The sequence below is a fragment of the Cervus canadensis genome, chromosome 1, assembly GCF_019320065.1.
Source record: "Cervus canadensis isolate Bull #8, Minnesota chromosome 1, ASM1932006v1, whole genome shotgun sequence".
NCBI lineage: Eukaryota > Metazoa > Chordata > Mammalia > Artiodactyla > Cervidae > Cervus > Cervus canadensis.
Window position 1 is genome coordinate 101,703,217 of NC_057386.1, and position 19,986 is coordinate 101,723,202.

At 47.2% G+C, this 19,986-nt stretch overlaps 1 protein-coding gene across 12 annotated transcripts in view; it reads right to left on the minus strand.

The window, feature by feature from the left end:
- Positions 1-1,170: 1,170 nt before the first annotated feature.
- The window catches only part of EP400 (E1A binding protein p400), a 107,473-nt gene continuing 88,657 nt past the window's right edge, over positions 1,171-19,986 (minus strand). For all 12 annotated transcript variants that reach the window (XM_043488578.1, XM_043488586.1, XM_043488568.1 and 9 more), the window contains 8 exons: positions 18,145-18,352; positions 17,841-18,031; positions 15,982-16,200; positions 13,980-14,175; positions 13,492-13,616; positions 11,863-12,009; positions 6,193-6,270; positions 1,171-4,157 (listed from right to left, as the gene is read on the minus strand). In XM_043488578.1, the coding sequence (XP_043344513.1) occupies positions 3,885-4,157; positions 6,193-6,270; positions 11,863-12,009; positions 13,492-13,616; positions 13,980-14,175; positions 15,982-16,200; positions 17,841-18,031; positions 18,145-18,352 (1,437 nt within the window). In that variant the 3' untranslated portion in view covers positions 1,171-3,884. The remainder of the gene's footprint in view (positions 4,158-6,192; positions 6,271-11,862; positions 12,010-13,491; positions 13,617-13,979; positions 14,176-15,981; positions 16,201-17,840; positions 18,032-18,144; positions 18,353-19,986) is intronic.

The window sequence follows — 19,986 nt, forward strand, 5'->3', positions numbered from 1 at the left end:
GGGGATGGTCTAGTGTGTCTATCCCTGGTTTAACTCTTGCTGCCACTAAACACCATCTGCACTGCAGACAGGGTGAGCTTTCAAAATTGAAAATCAAGTCGTCTTCCAGGTTTCAACCTTCCCCATTTGCTTAGGATGAAATCCAGATTGCTTGTCATGACCTTGTCCCTGTTTCTGCATGGTACTTACACTGTTCTGAATTCTTCTATTACCTGTCTGGAGTAGGAGAATGTAACCTCCTTTTCTACTTTGCTCATAGATTTAGCTCCAGGGCCTTGAAAACAAATTGCCACATGGTATGCTCAATAAATGGAGAAGGAAATGGCAACCCACTCCAGTACTCTTGCCTGGAAAATCCCATGGACAGAGGAGCCTGGTAGGCTACAGTCCATGGGGTCACAAACAGGCAGACACGACCAAGCGACTATTTACTTTATGCTCAATAAAGGGATTCTCTGGTGGTTCAGACAGTAAAGCCTCTACCTGCAATGCGGGAGACCTGGGTTCGATCACTGGGTTGGGAAGATCCCCTGGAAAAAGAAATGGCAAACCACTCCAGTACTCTTGCCTAGAAAATTCCATGGATGGAGGAGCCTGGTGGGCTATACAGTCCATGAGGTCACAAAGACACGACTGAGCAACTTCACTTCACATGCTCAATAAACATCAGCTGAATAAACCAATAATTTTCCATCTCTCTCATTAGCTTTGATTTTCTTAAAGAAATGAACCAAGTGTTGCTTTTTCAAAAAATATTTCCATCACTAGTGATAAAGCTGGCATGCAATATGCTTCAATAAATATTTGCTAAAGAGGATAAAATAGGACCACAGCACAGCTGGGAAAACACTGCTACCGTGTACAAGGCAGTACTGGAGAACAAGAATATTATGAATAATAAAATGCACCAGGTCTTTCCTCCGTGTGTGGCTATGGAACACAGTGGCTAGGAACACATGGTCTCTGAGGAAAACATTGGTGATTTCACTGAAAGACTCCATTCCTTCTAGTTCCTTCTACCCTGCAGGGGAGAAGCAGGAAAAGAAAACTTCAGCTTCCAACACTACTTGGTTTCTCTGTATTTTGTTTTCACATGAATGAAATAAATATAACTAATATCTTATTTTAACTTGAACAGTAATTTTCTATGAAAGACAAAACAAACAAGCATATAAAAAGGTCAATTTATTATACCTTTTGTTTGGTGGGATATCAGTGCCCTTTAAAACCCTACTATTCAAGTACAAATGATTATGTTTACAAAGTATTTACAATTTCAGTCTTCTTTCTTTATATTTTAAAACACAACAGCTATCTGGACACAACAGTTAACAAAAAATCCTGAAGGTGGCAAAAGGGAAAGCCTCCGCCTGAGGCGGCTCACTTCAGTCTCCTGCTTCCCCCAACCCTCTGACCACCGCCCGGCCCCCACTAGAACAAATGTCTCTGAATCAACGAAAAACTAGGTGACTGACTTCCATGGTAGCCAATTCCAGTTTGACAGTGTTTGGCTGCTGTCTTTATGTTTTATGTTCTGCAGATTTCTTTCAATCATTACCACTGCACTGGGGGGAAACCCTGTTCTGCAAGGTAATGTGGGATTCTGCCAACAGTATCAATCAGAGGAAACCTGGAAAACAACACCCTAAACTCACACTTAAATATGGAAAGTTTAACCTTTAAAACAGAAGGTCAAGAAAACAATACACTGTAACTTTTACTTACAAATGACACTATTGAAGACTATGAGGTCAGTGGCAACATCTAGATGTTACTAAATTGAGTGATACCAATAAAACTATTTTCTCTCCCGTATCTCGCGACAGGGAATTGCGAAGGAAACTTCTTTAACTCACATGGTAAGACAGGGCAGGAGTTCCACACTGCAAATATTCAGACTCCAGTTCTGTTCTCTTAGAAGGCTTTTGAGAAACTTTTCTAAATTTCTCTTCTAGTGTTCTAGATTAATAGAGGACTTCTATTCAGGCAGCTATTCCTAGGATATTCTAAACACTCAACATTTCACCACCATCTACAAAGAGACCGTCAACACTCCATGAAAGATAAGAACAAAACCATCGGCTGCACAAATTAAAGTAAGCTGAAAAGGAGAATTCCTTTTTAGTTCTACACATTTGAGGATTTAAAAAAATGTAGAAACTCTCCTCAGCACCCAGCTATGAAGTATCTCCTGCACACAGTACTCTCTCATCACAGCAGGTACCAAAGCACAATGAACAAGTCAGAAGGCAAATTACAGTATTCTGTTTTGGTATGTTCAATTTATTGATATGTTAAATCCCTCCCACTTTCAACACCTGATTTTAACTTTTTTCCAAATTTCGTGCCAAGAAGGCAAAAATGAGCTGCTTAGTTGGCTTCACTAAGGTATCAATCGCCATATTACTGTCCACATAAATTGATGGGAAATAAGAAAAATTCAGGACAGAACACTTTCCTTTTTGTCATAAAAAGTGATATAAAGGGGGAGGAAACTGATTAAAATGAAAAATCTCTTGGTATGCTAGAACTGTTCCTTAGTACACAAAGACTTCACACAACCTGATCTCCTGGACCAAAACTGTAAAATATGCGCGGAGACAGAGCAGAGGGTGTCGTCAGACATGTGCCTTTTCCTTGGGTGGACACTTCCAGGTAAGCAGACATCATCACCCAACCAAGTCCACTGCAGTTGCCATAGTGGGGGAAAAAAAACCTAAAAGCAGCAAACACAGGGCCTCCTCTCTGCCCCTCAACCATGGGGCTGCCACCCCAAAGAGCCTGGACAACTCCCTGCTTTAGGCAGAAACCCAAGCAGCCGATCTGCTCACAGATGAGACATGACAAGTCTAGTATGAAGATGCCACCACATCCATTTCTGTAGATTATACCTGTAGGTGCATAAACACACCACCTGTACATAGAGACTCCTCACCTCCGCAGGTCATGGCTGGGCTGGGCATGAGAGCAAAGAGGAGATGCAGGCTGCCTGCCCTCAGTGGGCATCTTGCCCCACCCTGCACTCAGCAGTGCCCTCTGCAATGTGACGACCCTTGCACAGCACTCTGGGCCCTAAACAACTCCCACATAGGAGCCTCACAAAGTCTTTGGGGGAGCCTCACAAAGTCTTCAGGAGCTGCCTCAATACTCTTAAGTCCAATTACAAGTTCATCCAAAACCTGGGAAAATACTGTGGATGTACTAGGATGGGAGCAGTCCCAAAGGTTCCGTTTACATGGAAACTGGTCACTCTAGGGGAAGCCACACCAGTGCTCTTTGGAATGAAAATTCAACCTCAGGTCACTTCCCTTCAACACCAGCTGGGGACACGTTATGAATGTGCTTCGATGTCTATCAGTACTAAGTCTCTCCTTTAAGGGTCCAAACAAGTCACATTTTAGGAGGGAGGGAAAAAACCATACTAGTTTTCTCTGAGATGACCTACCTTAGATATTAGACAGTTTCTCTCCTCTCGAAGGACCATAATGTGTTTTCAATTAGGAATAAAGAACCAAACAGAGGCAGATGCTGTCAGACCACGTTTTAGCTTCATAAGGTCTACTTTATGACTCACTGCACCTTCCAAATGGCTGCTTACAATGTGCAAAACACTGTACACTAACAGAGAAATTCTAGCTGGCTTTCAAGACCCAGCACTATTGCTCAGGAGGAGAAACTAAAGGTAAAACATCTAGCAAAGACTGCCACTGTCACTTTTTCAGTCAGTTACGTAACACAGAAAGGGTGTTCGCTGAGGATTGCTACTCCAAGTGCTGAACATCCCACAGGACCCAGTCCCAGGGTTCAGTAAATAAAGTCTATCCCGTCTCGGTGGGACGGTGGAACACACAGGTAGCCCGCCTGGGGCTGCCCCTCTGTCCCAACTAGGGGCATGGAGGTTTGGTGGGCGTCTTTAACCTGACAGCAGGGACCCTCATCTGGAGCTTGGGCTGCTGGTTCGGGCTGTCGGAGGCGGCTGGCACCTGGGCAGGGGTGGGGACGCCCGGGGTCTGCAGCTGGGCAGCCGCTGTGGTCACCACTTGCTGCTGCATGAGCTTCTGCTGCACCACCTGTGCTGTCGCTGTCACCGCAGGGATCATCTGGACCTGCTGCCCAGCAGCTGTCGCCTGGGTGAGGGTCACAGTCTGTGGGGAAGCCTGAGCCAAAACAGAAACACACAGTGTAGAAAATGCATGTCAGGTGACACACAAAATTAAACATTCTTGGGTACGGGAAGGAGGGGTGTTTAGAAACTTAGCTAGCACGAATGCATCTGTGAAATGTAAAAACTACCCAACATATCAAAATAGGACCTCCAGTTTCTAACCAAACAAAAGTCAGAACACTGAACTACTGGTGCTTTCAGGCTAAAAGTGGATGCCTCTGGGGAAGTGCACAAGTCGACCACTGGGGACTGACAGTGCTGGTGCTCAGCTTCTAATACCATTTGGTTTTTTGAAATCTACATGTCAGTGTGATTTTGAACAAAATAAAATTATTTTAAAGCACTGCTTTTATACTACCACATTTCTCAGCAGTAAATAAAATGGTAAGAACCCGAAAGCTAGGCTCTGTTAGGAAGGTGTTAGGTTGGTGCAAAAGTAATTGCAGTTTGGAATTGTGAATTTTAAATTATTGTACTAGGCTCAAACACATTTTTATTAGTCAAAATAGGAACCATTAAAATCAACACGTTTTGCCAATGGGAAGTAAGTTTGCTTATTCTTGTATCATAAAAATCTGTGCTTCTGGATTCAATGAATTCCTGAAAAGCATTTTCTGCATCCTGCTTGTGGTGAAGGTGTTTTCCCTGCAAAAAGCTATCAAGAGGTCAGATGAATATGGTGAATGAGGCAAAACTTCACAGCCCAATTTGTTCAACTTTTGAAGCACTGGTTGTGTGATGTGCAGTCGGGCGTTGTTGTGAAGAATTGGGCCCTTTCTATTGACCAATGCCAGCTTCAGGTGTTGCAGTTTTCAGTGCATCTCATCGATTTGCTGAGCATACTTCTCAGATGTAATGATTTTGCCAGGATTCAGAAAGATCAGACCACCAGCACACCACCAAACAGTGACCATGACCATTTTTGGTGCAAGTTTGGCTTTGGCAAGTGCTTTGGAGCTTCTTCTTGGTCCAACCATTGAGCTGGTTGTCGCTGGTAGTCGTATAAATAATCCACCTCCGTGGCACGTCACAGCCTGATCAAGAAATGGTTTGTTGTTGTGTACAGTAAGAGAAGACAGCACTTCAAAACAACGATTTTTTTTCATTTGCAGTCAGCTCATGAGGCATCACTTATTGAGCTTTTTCACCTTTCCAGTTTGTTTCAAATGCCCAGGGACTGTAGAATGGTTGAGGTTGAGTTCTTCAGCAATTTCTCAGGTAGTTGTAAGAGGATCAGCTTCTATGATAGCTCTCAACTGGTCACTGTCAACTTCCGATGGCTGGACACTCCGCTCCTCATCTTCAAGGCTCTCACCTCCTTTGCAAAACTTCTTGAACCACCAGTGCACTGTATGTTTGTTAGTAGTTTCTAAGCCAAATGCATCACTGATACTGTGAGTTTTCTTCCCTACTTTACGACCCATTTTGAATTTGAATTAAAAAATCACTCAGATTTGCTTTTTGTCTAACATTTCCATAGTCTAAAATAAATATAAAATAAACAGGAAGTAATGTCATTAGCAAAAAACATAAACTGAGAACTGCACGTTAAAATAATGTATAACGCAGCCACATTTATTAAGAATGTATTCCGATATCAAACAGCAAATTTCAATAATGCAAAAACTGCAATTACATTTGCACCAACCTAATAAGTCCTGGTTGCTGCCTGTATTATTTCTACTTCTGGACATAAGGTCAATACAAGCAGATTCTCTCTTCTTTGTTCCCTAAAACTCATGTGTGGTGGCTTCAGCTGGCAGGACACACCTAAGATTACTGGCTCAAGGAAGAAGCCCAGAAATGAGCCCCTTCTGTGTACACATGACACTGAGTCTGAACATATCTGTTCAGGCTTTTTCCTGCCAGATTAACGATATCAAGTGTTTTCCCTAAAGTTAATTGCTTTTTCTGTACTATGAAAATGACAAGCAGTTCTCTAGGAATTAAAATTCTGTTTCCTCAGGATGAAATCAAGATCTCTCTCTGTGAGTATCTCCCAGGTGGCTTTGGTCTCCGGATCCTACCTGTTGGGAAGCAGAGGCAACCTGCTGGATGCTGGCCACGGGTGTCTGCTGTTGGACGACTTGAGGGAGTTTTGCAACCTTGGACAAAAGGAAAAAAGCCAAACACAGAGGCCGAATCAATGTGTGCATGAAAAGAGATTTCTCACCCTTTTTCTCCTTCTCAGCTCTTAATGCAAAACAAAAAACAAAAACAAAAAACAGCGGTTAGACGCCACAAAATAGCAACTCTCAAAGTGTGCTTACCTGGAACCCAGAAAACTGGTTATTGCACTTTTGCACTGAATAACAATTGTCTTCCTAACCTGTAATCAACTGTAATCTGAGGCTCTATTGGTCTCATAGTTCAGTCAGTCACATTTTTCTCTTACTGAAAATTTCTGGAAGCTTATATGAGAGAATTAAATGGAAGATGGAACATTTGGGTACCATTCCAGGCGTGCCTCCACTGTGAAGTGCCCTGGACCAACACCACAGTTCAGCCCTAGTCTGGAAATGTGCCAAAAAGTGGTTACTTCATCATTTTTCTTCATCACAACTGAGATATTCCTCTTTACAAAACAAAATTTTCTACCTAATGGTCACTTATTGTAAACCTGCATATCGTGCTGTCCTGACACAATAAGACAATTCAGGCCACCTGTCTACTCAGGGCTTCAGGGACATCGGCTCAAAGAAGCAGAAGGGGCTCCTGAGTGGGCAGCTGCTAGGGGCCACGGAAACCCCGCTCAGGCCTCTAACTGGTAGAACAGGGATGAAAATAAGTCTTGCCCAAGGTAACTCTAGATAAAATGTGAAATTATATGATGTACTTGCAAATAACAAGCTCCAAGTAAATATGAATTCTCACTAAGAAATTAAAATTAATCAGAAGGTGTTTACTAGTTTACTATAACTTAAGTCAAAAACTGAATAGAATTTGCTGAGATCAAAGCAACTCCTGACTGAACCCTGTGTGCTTCCTCTGACAGGAAAAATGGGCAGTCAGCTGCTATAGCACATGGACCACAGCTCAGATGGGCAGACACTGGATATGCTGAGATGCCGTGGATAAAACTAAGGCGACACCTATTTTTTGTTTTTATTTTACCCTAGCCACTCTTTATTTTTTTATTGGAGGATGACTGCTTTACAATGCTGTGTTGGTTTCTGCCATACAATGATACGAATCAGCTGTAACTATATAAATATCCCCTCCCTCTTGAGCTCCCTCCCACCCCTCCCCTAAGGTGACATCTCAAATGCATCAATAAACTTACAGATAGTCCAGAGCTCCCAGTTCCAAAATCTAAGCAAAGAGGGGAGACCCCAACCATGACAAGGCTCCCAAGACCCTGTGCTGCAGGTGAAGCCTCAGATGGGGTTTTCACCACCCCCGGGGTGTGGCAGACAGGAGATGCATCCAAACACGCTCTCAGGAGGAGCTGACGGGAGGGCCTCATGCTGCCCCCTACAGCTGCAAGCCTGTCACTCAAAGGATCTGTGAGGAAGTCACCTGTCTGAGGCCTCAGTGCTGGGCCGGGGAAGAGGAGACACAAGCTGAGAGACCAAACCCTCAAGCCACAAGCTCATGTGGTCCTGACTGCACCCACGGAAGCCTAGCAGAAGGAAGAACCTACCTTCCACCCAAACCTCAAAGCCTTCCCACAAACAAGCTTCAAAGGAAACTGGCTCACAACAAGACAATTTCTATAAAGACAAAAACCCCACAGTTCCTGAAGCAAGAACAGTGGAAAAGAAATAAGTAAAATCAGATGAACCTTGACTTCAAATAAAGGAATTACCAGACACGCACAAACTAGTATGCAGCTCTGCACAGCCTGAAAACATGGATGTGAACAAGAAACTACAAAGACCAAGCAGATTTGAGATAAAAACAAACAGAACTTCAAAGAATAAGAATAAAATACGTATCACCAAAATTAAAATTCAATGGGCAAACTTTTAACAGATTAGACCTAACAAAAGGGAAGATCATTGAAGTGGGAGACAGGTTAGAGGACATTCCTCAGAACACAGCACAGAGAGACAGAGAGAGGAAAACACAAAGACTGAAGGTACATGGAGGGTGGGAAATGGAGCGGAGGTGGCATCCACCGAAATAACGGTTGGTCAATGCCCAGGTTGTTCCAGGAGATCGACAGATACCAAGCCAGGGCATCATGGCATTCATAAAACACCCAAGACAAAGAAAGGCACTTTCCAAGTGGTGCTAGTGGTAAAGAATCTGTCTGCAATGCAGGAGACACAACAGACGTAGGTTTGATCCCTGGGTCGGGAAGATCCCCTGGAGAAGGAAGTGGCAACCCACTCCAGTACTCTTGACTGGGGAATCCCACAGACAGAGGAGCCTGGCCGGCTACAGTCCGTGGGGTCACAGAGAGTCGGACATGACTAAGCAGGCACACAGAGTTTCTTTGTACTTTGTTGCTACAGGAGGTGTTTGTCCAGGTGCAAGTATTGCAGCAAAAGGCCCCAAGTCCCAGCCTGTCTCAAGACCACCAATATTTCTCAAGCAGCAATTATATACAAGACACTGGGCTCAATGCCGAGATTACAAAGATGAACAAAGACAAAGAAAAGATCTCAAAAGGAAACAAAGAAGAAAAGACAAGTTACACAGAGGCAGTGACCTGCTAGACAAACATCTGATTTCTCATCAACAACAAAAGACCAGGAACAGGGACAGCTGTTAATGTGCTGAGAAAACAAATGTTCATCTAGAATTCCAAACCAAGCAGAAGTATCTTTCAGGAACAAGAGTGAAATAACACGCATTTTCAAACACTATAGGAAAACTCCAAAGGATGGACTTCAGGCAGAAGAAAAGTAGTTTTACATGAAAAGTGACAATGAAACAGGAGAGAAGGAAACTGTGTGATCACAGCACATGTGGGCGCAGAGGCTGGCAGCAACAGTGTGACAGACCAGTGCTCAGAGCAGAGCCGAGAGGGGGTTTGCACGGCTCTTTCAAAAGGTGCACCTGCACATGGACATTTTAGGATGACCACTTCAGAGAACCGAGAGAAAACATGCAATTTTCAAACACATAGAGTAGAAAAAAACAGAATGACAAAAATAAATACATAAATGGAAGAAGAGAAGACAAGTAAGGCAGGAATGAGAAAACAGAACAAGCTGAAAACCCAAGCAAAATGGAAGTTAAAGGCCACCCTTCTGGGTCTCGCCACAAAGGCGAGCAAATCTGTCACAGGTAAAGGACCAAAGCTGAGATGCAGGACGAAGGCAGCGCGGCAGCAGCCACCTGACCATTTCTGACATACGTGTGAAACAGGGAAAATGAAAGAGGGAAACATGCACCAGAAAACTGTAACACAAAACAGGTGGAGTTCTCAGTTTGAGGCAGAGCAGGCTGCCAGACCAAAACAGTACTTCAAAGTAATAAAATTAAAAAGTTTAATTTATGTGTAACTAATAATAAAGGGCTTCCCAGGTGACACTAGTGGTAAAGAACCAGCCAGCCAATGTAGGAAACCAGGGTTCAATCCCTGGGTCAGGAAGATCCCCTGGAAAAGGAAATTCCAATTCATTCTAATATTCTTGACTGGAAAATTTCATGGACAGAGGAGCCTGGCGGGCTACAGTCTATGGAGTCGCAAAGAGTTGGACATGACTGAAGTGACTTAGCATATACACAATAATAAAGAAAATAGAAAGGAATATAAGGAAAAACAGATAAATCCAAAATCACAATGGGAAATTTTTTTCTTCCAATTTTTGGACACGCCATGTAGCATGTGGGATCTTAGTTCCTTGACCAGGGATTGAACTCATGCCCCCTGCATTGGAAGCATAAAGTCCCAACTACCCGAGCTCCAGGGAAGTCCCTGAATGGGAGCTTTTAATACACCTGTCTCATAATTGACAGAATAAACCTGACCTGGAGGTGACAAAGGGAGCCCACAGCCACACCCCGCACCACCACAAACCACATCTCAGCACATTTCCCCTCAAGGTCAGCCCTGGGCCAGGGCTGGAGTGTGAAGAGCAGCGGAGGGTTTGGCTCAGGTAAGGCTGAGGGTCAGGATGGAACTGCTGTCCCGGGGCTGGAAGAGGAGTTGCGGTGCACAGGAGGGTCTCAGGTATTGGATGTGCACACCTCCAGAGAGCCATCCTCAGGCAGCTGGGATGAAAACTGTGCACGAGGCAGGGGGGTAGACACGACTTCTCTGGTTGTCCAGTGGTTAAGAATATACCTCCCAGTGCAGGGGATGCAGGTTTGATTCCTGGTTGGGGACTAAGATCCCACATGCCCCAGAGCAACTAAACCCAAGCGTTACAACACAAGATTCCAAGTGCCGAAACGAAGGCCTGCCGCAGTCAAAACACATAATAAAAACAAACAAACAAAAACCCTGCGAAGAGTGGCAACTGGCTACAGATATGAATCTGGACTCATCAGCAGAGATGGGCTCACAGCCTCAAGACTAGAGCGACCACGAGGACAGAGATGCAGACAAAGGGTTTTAAAAAAGACAAAACACCAAACAACTAAAGGAACAAGAACTTGTAGCCAACTAGATCGAGAAGGGAATTTTCTTACGCGCTGAAGGATGAGTTTAAAAACCCAACCCTGCAGAATGACCATAAGGAAAGAGACGCAGCCGAGCTGCCTGTCTGTGCCTGCCCTGCAAGCCCTCGTGAGCACGACGAGGCAGGGAGAACGGGAAGGAGGAAGGGGAAGGCGTCGCCACCAGGACTTAGAGGTGACAGTGTCAACACAAATGACAAAAGAACAGACTGAGGCTGCAGGATTCAGAAGTCAACACACACAGTGCCTTAGAGACACATAAAAGAGAGGGAACCTACAGCAGAGCACCAGAAAATGCTATTACTCAGGAATAAACCCAGGATAAGCAATAAGATTCTTATGGAAAAAACATCAAGAAACTTACTTGAAGGGTCTTAAAGAAGATTTAAACAGTAAAGGGTGTCTCATGTTGGTGAATCTGAAGTCAAGGCTGTAGAGATGTCTATTCTCCCCCAAACTGATCTACAGGGTCAATGTAATTCTAACAAAAACCCCATCAGTTTGACTGTGGTGTGAACACTTAATATGCTGACTCAAAATTCAGAACTTCTGTTCGTAAAGTGAGTGAGAAGATACTCTACAAGCTGGGAAAAGTGTGACACAGACCCAAAGGTGAACACCAGGATGTACAATTGCACTGGGAAGCCCCGAACAGGCTCGTCCCTTGGAAGGGGCCCTGACAGTCAGCAGATTCACCAAGGACAGAATCACACGGCTGCTAGAGGAAGGCAGACAGCAGGCCAGGCCGGCAAGGGTGGAGGCCAGGGGACTGCACAGCACCTCAGCGGTGTGTGTGCCCAAGCCCCACACCCTGCCCCAGACATTACATGTGGCGATTACAGGCAGGACCCACAGGATGTGTGACACTGGGCTGGGCAGCACTGGGAGCAGCAGAGGGACAGAGCTCACGAGCTCCTGAAGCACTGGGATGACCACGAGCCCTGGAGGAGCCTCACCGGCACAGAGGCCGCCACTGCAGTGGGACCTTAGCACGGCCCCCAGGCCACACTGTGGGGCCTCACTAGCTTTTCACGGGGTGCTGATCTGTGGTGTCCCCTTGTTCTGCCTCCGAGTGCCCGTCCGCCCAGTCTGCTGTCAGCCCACAGGCTCCCCCTGCTCACCTGGATCTGGGTCTGCACCTGCTGGGTCCCGGCCAGCTTCTGGGCCTGGGAGATGGGTGTGGTGAGAAACTGGGTTTTAAGGGCTGGCTGGGTGGCGTAGGTGACCTTCTGGGGTTGGCCCTGCGCAGCAATCTGCTGTGCCGTGATCTGAGGAAAGAGACCGCCCAGGGTTAGAGCTGCATCCCCGTCTCAGAGCCGCCAGGCCTCCTCCTGGGCCCTGCCTGCCCCCAGGTGCCCACAGCATTGGCCACCTCAGCTCCCGGCCCTGCCTGCCCACTGCCCCCACCCCCGGCACCCAGTCCTGGGTCACTGCCTCCTCTCCTGGGAGGTCCCCTCACAACCCAGGCTGGGCTTCATCTCCACATCCTCTTCAGAACCGGGGGCCATGTCAGCTTATCAGGTGAGTGAGTGAGTGAGTGAAACTGACAAGACAGGAGACACACGTGCATAATTTCTCAAATCTAATTTTATGAATTTGGCATATACGCAAACATATTTAGGACAGATAGAAACAAACCATATGCACAATCTTTGTGCCTTCAGTCTGATTTTTAGCTTTCCCTGCCAGAAGAATTTAAAACTATTCAGAAAGTCATGTGTAATATACGACCATATATTTGGTTACAAAGTCACCTCCATGAATAAACATTTTTAAGGTCTCAAAAGTCTTCTTTCAAGTCATATGAACATACAGACCAGCACTTTCCTAAAGCCCTTCTTCTCTCTTTGAGACGTTGGCTAAGCCTCCATGCTGACCCTGCCCAGCACTCTCCACCCATAAGTCGCTTCATTTCTCTACGTGTCAGTTTCTGAGAATGGGTGCCAGCGCCCACAGAGCCCTCAGCACACAGAGGGAATGTTCCAGCTCTGGTTCAGAAAACACAGAAACAGCATGCAGTTCAGTATCAGCAGTCAGAAATCAGCGTGATGATACATCATCTGTAGGCCAGGCTTCATGCCACCGGAAGCAGACAAGGCAAAAGCCCTGGGAAACACAGTGCCTCGCACTCTGCTCCTGCTCATCAACACGGGGCCTGCAAGTACAGCCCCAAACCCCCACCTCCAAGGAGGCCCTGCTTTTGGGAGCTGAATCAGCTCAGAGCTGCTTCCCAGCCTTCTGAGTCAGGGTATCATCACCACACCAACGACACTCCTCTCGCAGTACCTTTGCCCACTATCTCTCCCCTCCCTCCATCCATCCTCTGAGCGTGAGCACCAGCGTACACACACTCTCTCAAGCAGACACAGTCCTTGCCTGGCCTCTTGACAGCTCGACAGCTATGGCCTGGCTCCATCTGTCTGGTACATCCAGGTGTACCCTGGTCACACACCATGAGCTACACCTGTGTCCTAGAATCCTTCTGGCCCCTCCCCAGTTATGCAATTCCATAGACCAAGTCCATCATGGTTGCCCCCACAAACCCTCGGTGCATAGGGGTCCCTCTCCCCCTAGGACAAACCCCAAGACCATCCTCTGTGCTGCCCAAGCCCACCACCATAGGGTCTCCTGTGTGAAGAGGCCAGGCAGCCAGGCAGGGCCCGTTCAGGACCCTCTCCACCTCTGTGCACCCAACGCTTGGCAGCAGGGCCCAGCTCAAATGAAGAGGGGATGACTAGGGACCCCAGTACCTTCTGCTGGACAGTGGCAGGGCCTGGGGCAGCCTGCGGCTGGATGGCCTTCTGCTGCTGGACGGCTTGCTGCTTGAGCTTCAACAGCTGCTGGACGTGCACGGGCTGGGCCACAACAGTCTGTCCTGCGAACACCAAGCAGATCCTTTAATCACGAGCACCAGGGACGAACAAGGTCTCAGGACTCACACTGAGTTCAGCTTTAGTGGTTTCTATACAGAAAACAACAGTCTGAAACGGTGCTGAGACAAATAAAGCCATCCTTTATGACTACTTTAAATGTTTCTGGGTTCATAATAACATTCAGACAAAGGTCTGGGAAGTTGAGAATGTTAACAATTAAATCAAGGGACACCTCTGCTAACACACAGTGACACTCCCGAGGGGGCTAACGGCCATGGCTGCTAGAAAAGGCTTGTCAGCCCCACTCAAGGCTGTAAGCAGAGGGTGATGTGGGGGGGAAGCGAGGGGCGGTGTGAGACAGGCACCTGCGGCTTTCTGCGGCTGCCCGATGGCCACACTGATCCCAGCAACGTTCATGGGCAGGGTTGTGACGCCCGGCGAGGAGACCACAGCTGCCGGCACTGACACCACCGGGGGCTTCGCCAGTGCCACCTGGGCCGGCTGGGGCGCTGGGGCCTGCATCTGCCCTTGGGCCTGCAGCTGTGAAGTGGGGACCCGGGTCTAGACAATGAAAATAATGGGAGAGTCCAGAGATATTCAGGATTCCATGCATCTGCAAACATTTCCCACCAGAGGTCAAGTGGTGAAAAACTGAAAAATTTATGAAGGTGCAATGTGGTGGTCAGCTAAGGGAAAACATCTTGCTGTGGGCTGCCTACGACCCCTGACCATCACCAGGCGACGCGGGGAGTGGGGCTCAGAAAGCCCCACATGTGCCTGGGCACACCGCCGCTCAGCCACGGCGCCTGTCCTGTCCCACAGTGCGCGTGCGTCTCTGCCTCGCCCTCCACCTCAGAACCTCACAGCAGCCCCAGACTGCCACATCTCCTAGTCTCATCTCCTAGTCCTTCAGCAACAACCCTGACCCTGAAATTAGTGCCACAGCCTCCCAAGGGCCACCCTCGGTCCCCATCTCCTGAGACTTCATTATCACACTGCTTCCAAACACTTCTTTCCTTAAGTTGTATTTTTAAAAAGGAAAATGGAAATAGACCTGTTTTTACATGTACAAAAACTCAGAAAAAGAACATATGTCTTATCCATATGGCTCGCTGGGGAAGTGTATAAAATGAGATGAACTTTAGGTATTTTGTAATCTGAGTCTCTTCCTTTTGTAACAATCCTTTTTCGAAGCTGCATACTATTCACCGTGTGCATGCTATACAGTCTATTTAGTTGACTCTTTAGCAATGGCGATTTAACTCTCTCCTAACATTCTCAATACAAGTTTGTACATTTATCACTTTGCACTTGTTCTAGTATTTCTTTAGAATGTAACAGAAATAGAATCACTGGGTAAGATAACGTGCACATTTCTTAGCTCAACTGACTAGAACTCTCTCCAGAGGGAGCTGATTCCTGCCAGGAAGTCCCATTCAAGGAATGGGCTCCCCAACTTGGGCTTCAAGTGTGATTACTACTCTGCTCATTTGAATTTGCATTTTTTGTGAACACAGGCAACACCAAGCTTGCTCTCACAGTTTTTATCCACTTCTGTCCCTTCTCTTACAGACTTAGAGTGAAGCACACGAGAAGCAGAGCCTGGACTCCCAAATTACAGCTGTGCTGTGGGTGATGAGTTGTAGGATCTGGGTGTTACTAAAGGTGTGTGACTTGGTTTCTGCACCTGCAAAATGGAGTTAACATCACAGCACCCACTCCCACCTCAGCACCAATCAGCTGACAGGCAGAGAGGCTCAGGCAGCACCCAGCCCAGAGCAGGGTTCCTAGTGCTAGATGTCACCAGGTGTGACAGAGTCTGGCCCACCGGACACTCCCTCAATTCCTGCTGATTGTGACTGACCACCCCAGACACCACTCTCTCCCCAGCATCATCCCCTCCTTCAGAAATCTCTGATGTCTCTCCGTGCCCCCAGAGCACTGCAATCCCTGAGCCTGGCTCTGGGGCCTTGCTCGCCCCTCTGCCTCCTGCAGTCTCCCCCACCTCCCCTCTGCCCAGCAGCACTGGCATACCTTCCACGTGCCAGGTCTCATGCTCCCCTCATCCCCCATGTAAACCCTGCTCTCCCTCCATGGTCTGGCTTGCTCCCCTCCTCCCTAACCTCTCAGGCCACCGTAAGCTTTGTGACACTGATGTTCTGGAAGGCATGACTGTGTAAATGTTTCCCATACATGTGCTGTGCTTCGCCCTCTCCAAGGAGAACTTAAAAGTTCCAGGGGAAAGACCATGTCTTTACTTGTCACTCCACCATCATACCTGCAAGGGCCTGAGCAAGCAATAACAGTTCAGTTAAAACGTTAAGAAGACGCTGCTCTGGAAAAACAAGCGTATCAACGGGAACTTACGAGCCGGGCCACCTGGAGGTTGGCCACGGTGGTGCCCGTGAGCAGGGCGCCGGGCCTCGGGGCCGTGACCGTGGTGAGCTGGGGGCTCTGCTGCTGCGTGGGCTGCGGGGGCTGCACCTGCACTTGAGCCGTTGGCTGCGGGGGCCCCGCTGGGGCCTGTGCTGGGGGCGCCTGCTGGGGCAGCTGCAGTTTCTGCTTCTGCATTTTGATCAGGTGTTCCTAAAACCCAGATAAAGTAATCTTTTCATCAACATTAACTGTATTCCACTTTGTATAAATCTCGGTTTTCAGTTACTGTTCTACTACCCATTAAATATTGAAGAAAACAGTTGCTACTGTCTGCAAACAATCCTCCAGGCCTTTGCCAAACATTTTTTAAATGTTTGTTTATCACTGAAGAAAACTAGCAACAGTGATTCTGACAGATCAGCAAATCTGTAACAAAATTTCTAGGTTCTGATCACTCATAAACAAGTTAATTTAAATCTGCAGTACCATTAAAAATATTCTAAAAGTCTTAAAATCGTAGTCCTTCTTGAAATTTTAAAATGTATTATAAGCAGTAGCTCTAAATTTTGTATTCCAACTGTCTCCAAATGAAAGTTTAATTGATAAATAAACCCATGTCTTTAAAAGAAGTTGAAATAACAAGATAAAAATATTCTAGGGAATAAAAATTTTTTAGGAAAACTGATACTGAGTTATTCATTCATGACTATCAGATCTCTTTCAAGATGCTGAAAAAGAAAAGGACTTTGCAACTGGTTTAGGAGAAGGCAGGGAAGAGAGGAAAGGAATCAGGTGCATGAGTGGGTCAGCGGGGCTCTGAGCAGCTGAAAGCGGGGAGCAGGGCACTAAAGGCCCTGCCACTATAGAGTGGAAGGAGCAGGGAGGTGGGCAGGGGAGGCAATAGCGTGGGGAGCGGCACAGACCCGCTCTGACAACTCGCCCCTCTTGGGCTGGACAACCCTAATTCAGCGCTGCCCATCAGCATTCCGCAGCAATGGACATGCTCTGGAGCTGGGCTGTCCAATGAGATGGTCACAGCCACGTGTGGCCTTGCACCCTTGAGCTGTGGCTGGTGTGATGGAGGATGGAAAGTTGAGCCTGGTCACATTTTGTTTCTGTGGTGTGCACGCGGGTGCCCCTCCAGGATGAAGTCCTGACTGGTGCTCGCAGGTCCTCAGGGTCCTCCAGCACCCTGGGCCCCTCTATCACCCACAAGGGGCAGGCCCGAGGGCAGGTACTTACTGTGGCAGCTCCGACAGCCAGCTGCAATTCTAAAATACCATCTTGTTTCTATTACATACGTTTTTCTGACTCCTTTCTATGTTGAGTATTAATGCTTTTCCATTTGTGGCAGTATTTCCTTTTAAAATGAATGTGTTTGGTTGTATAACAGCACAGGTGGTACAGAGAGTGGCAAAATTCAGGAACATCAGTACTCAAATGACTGACACTGAGAAACGATAATGCAAATGAACTACTCCTAGAGAAACCAAGTCTTCACCACCTTGGCTCTTAAACTGTAGAGGAATGCTTTTCACCAACATTTTCTCAGGCTGGGAAAAGGGTCCAGTGGCCTTCAAGTTCTCCCTGGAGCCTGAGCTGCTGCACACAGCACAAGCAAGCAGGTGGGAAGATCCATCTGGAAACAGGGATTAAGGCCTCAGAGAGCTGGGAACAAGCTGGTCACATGATCATGGAAGCGGCCCTGTAGGCAAGGTTGTTTCTCAAGACAACACACACACACTTCCCACACAAAGATGATGGCAGGTTGTGCAGAACACATTCTGAATGACACAACACAACAAGGCGTCATCACACAGCGGGCGTCAGGGTTTCTCGAAGATGCTCACCGGTGTCAATTTGCCCACAGCCTTGATCTGTGCTGGCGACTGGGCCTGGCCTTGGATCTGCGGGACCTGCACCTGAGAGGCCTGCTGCTGCTGCTGCTGCTGCTGCTGCTGCTGCTGCTGCTGCTGCTGCTGCCGGAGGAGCTGGAAGTGTGCGGGCGTGATGGTTTTCCCCGGGAGCTGGACTCCTGTGGCTGAAGAGGTTGTCTGGTGAGACCGCAGCCCCCCAGACACACGCACGCACGCCTGAGCCCTCAGGAGCTGTGAGAGCAGGGAAGGTCATGTAGGAAACCAACCCTGCCTTTACCTTGGGACACCTGAGTCACCAAAGACCGGGTCGGGGTCTGCACGGGGGTCAGGCTGGTGGTGACCACAGCCGAGGCTGTCACTGAGGTGACCGCTCGAACACCCTGAGTCGGCGCCAGGGACACCAGGTCGGATGTGGCCGTGGCTGGGGAACCAACTGCTCGAGGCTGGGTGTGGACCACTTGGGCAGGAGCAGAGCCTCCGGAGGTCTGGAAAAGGCAAAGGGAAGAGAACTGTCAGGCTGCTTCGCGATACTCAAGACTCTACAGTCATCGGGTGAAGAAAAAACGCCACAAAACTCTAAAACCTAGAAAACGAAGCCTTCTGACAAAGTGCTGAGAGACCTGTGAGGGCAAAACCTGTGCCCTGGGCTACAGCAGGTGGCAACACGCAGATAAGGAAGATCCCCTCCCCCGTCTAACACTTGCCCTGTGCCTATCCAGGTGTCCTCACTCGAAAGACCTTTGGTTTCCAAGAAACCATCTAGATGCCCATGTTTATCCCTGCAAAACACACCAGGACCCTACTCTCCATGCTCATCCCCAGCTGGGCGTGGAAGCTGCAGCCCTGAACCCGCTCCCATCCACTCCAGGCCTCGTGGCGTCCCAGCTGAAGCAACTTCTCAGATCTCTTGTCCATTAAAAAAAAAATTATTTTGTCCACTATTAAAAGTTGTTGCATCAACAACATTAAAAGAATCTTGCATCAACAGTAAGAAAATCAACAACTTTTTATAGTGGACAAAATATTTTTTTTATATAATTTATTTTGGGCTGGTGTTGGGTTTTCATTGCCGCGTGGGCTTTTCTCTAGTTTCAGTGAGCGGGCTTCTCATTGAGGTGGCTTACTCTTTTTTATTTTCAACATTGAGGTGGCTTACTCTTGTGGAGAACATACTCTAGGGCGCACAGGCTTCAGTAGCTATGGCACATGGGCTCAGTAGTTGCAGCTCCTGGGCTCCAGAGCACAGGCTCAGTAATTGCAATGCAAGGGCTTGGCTACTCCACATTGTGTGGTATCTTCCCAGACCAGGGATCAAACCTGTGTCTTCTGCACTGGCAGGAGGATTCCTTACCACTGATCTACAAGGGAAGCCTGGAAGAATCTTTATATAATCTAAATACCAGTTCTTTCTCAGGTACATTTTCTATGCCTTTAATTTTATTAATAATGTTTTCCAAAGAGCAGAAATTCTTGATTTGATGATGCTTCATTTATTAATTTTTTCATAATTCACAAGCTTTTGGTATCTTAGGAAATCTTTGCTTAAACCAAGATAGCAAAGATGTTCTATTTTTCTTCTAGAAATTTTATAGTTTGGGCCTATGACCCACTTTGAGTGACTTTCTATATACAGTACTAGTGAAACAGGTCAAAGTCCATTGTATGCACATGGCTCCGCAATTTCTCCAGCACCACTTGTTGAAAAGACTGTCCTTTCTCCACTGAATGAACTCTTCCAGCACTTTTAGTGAAAAGTAATCAACTATGTACATGTGGGTCTATTTCTGGACTCTCTATCCTACTCCATGGATCTGTGTGTCCATCCTTTTGCCAACACCACGCATCCAGATCACTACCAACAACACCTGCACAGCACAGACATTTTTCAAAACTCAAGAGGGGCCTTCCCTGGTGGTGGTGGTGGTAAAGGATCCACCATCCACCTACCAATGCAGGGGACTTGGGCTCAATTCCCCGCTCTAGAAGATTCCACAGGTCATCTAAGCCTGTGCTCTGCAGCAAGAGAAACCACTGCAATGAAAAGCCTGTGCACCACCACTGGAGTAGCCCCCGCCCGCCACAGCTAGAGAAAGCCCTCGCATAGCAACGAAGACTCAGC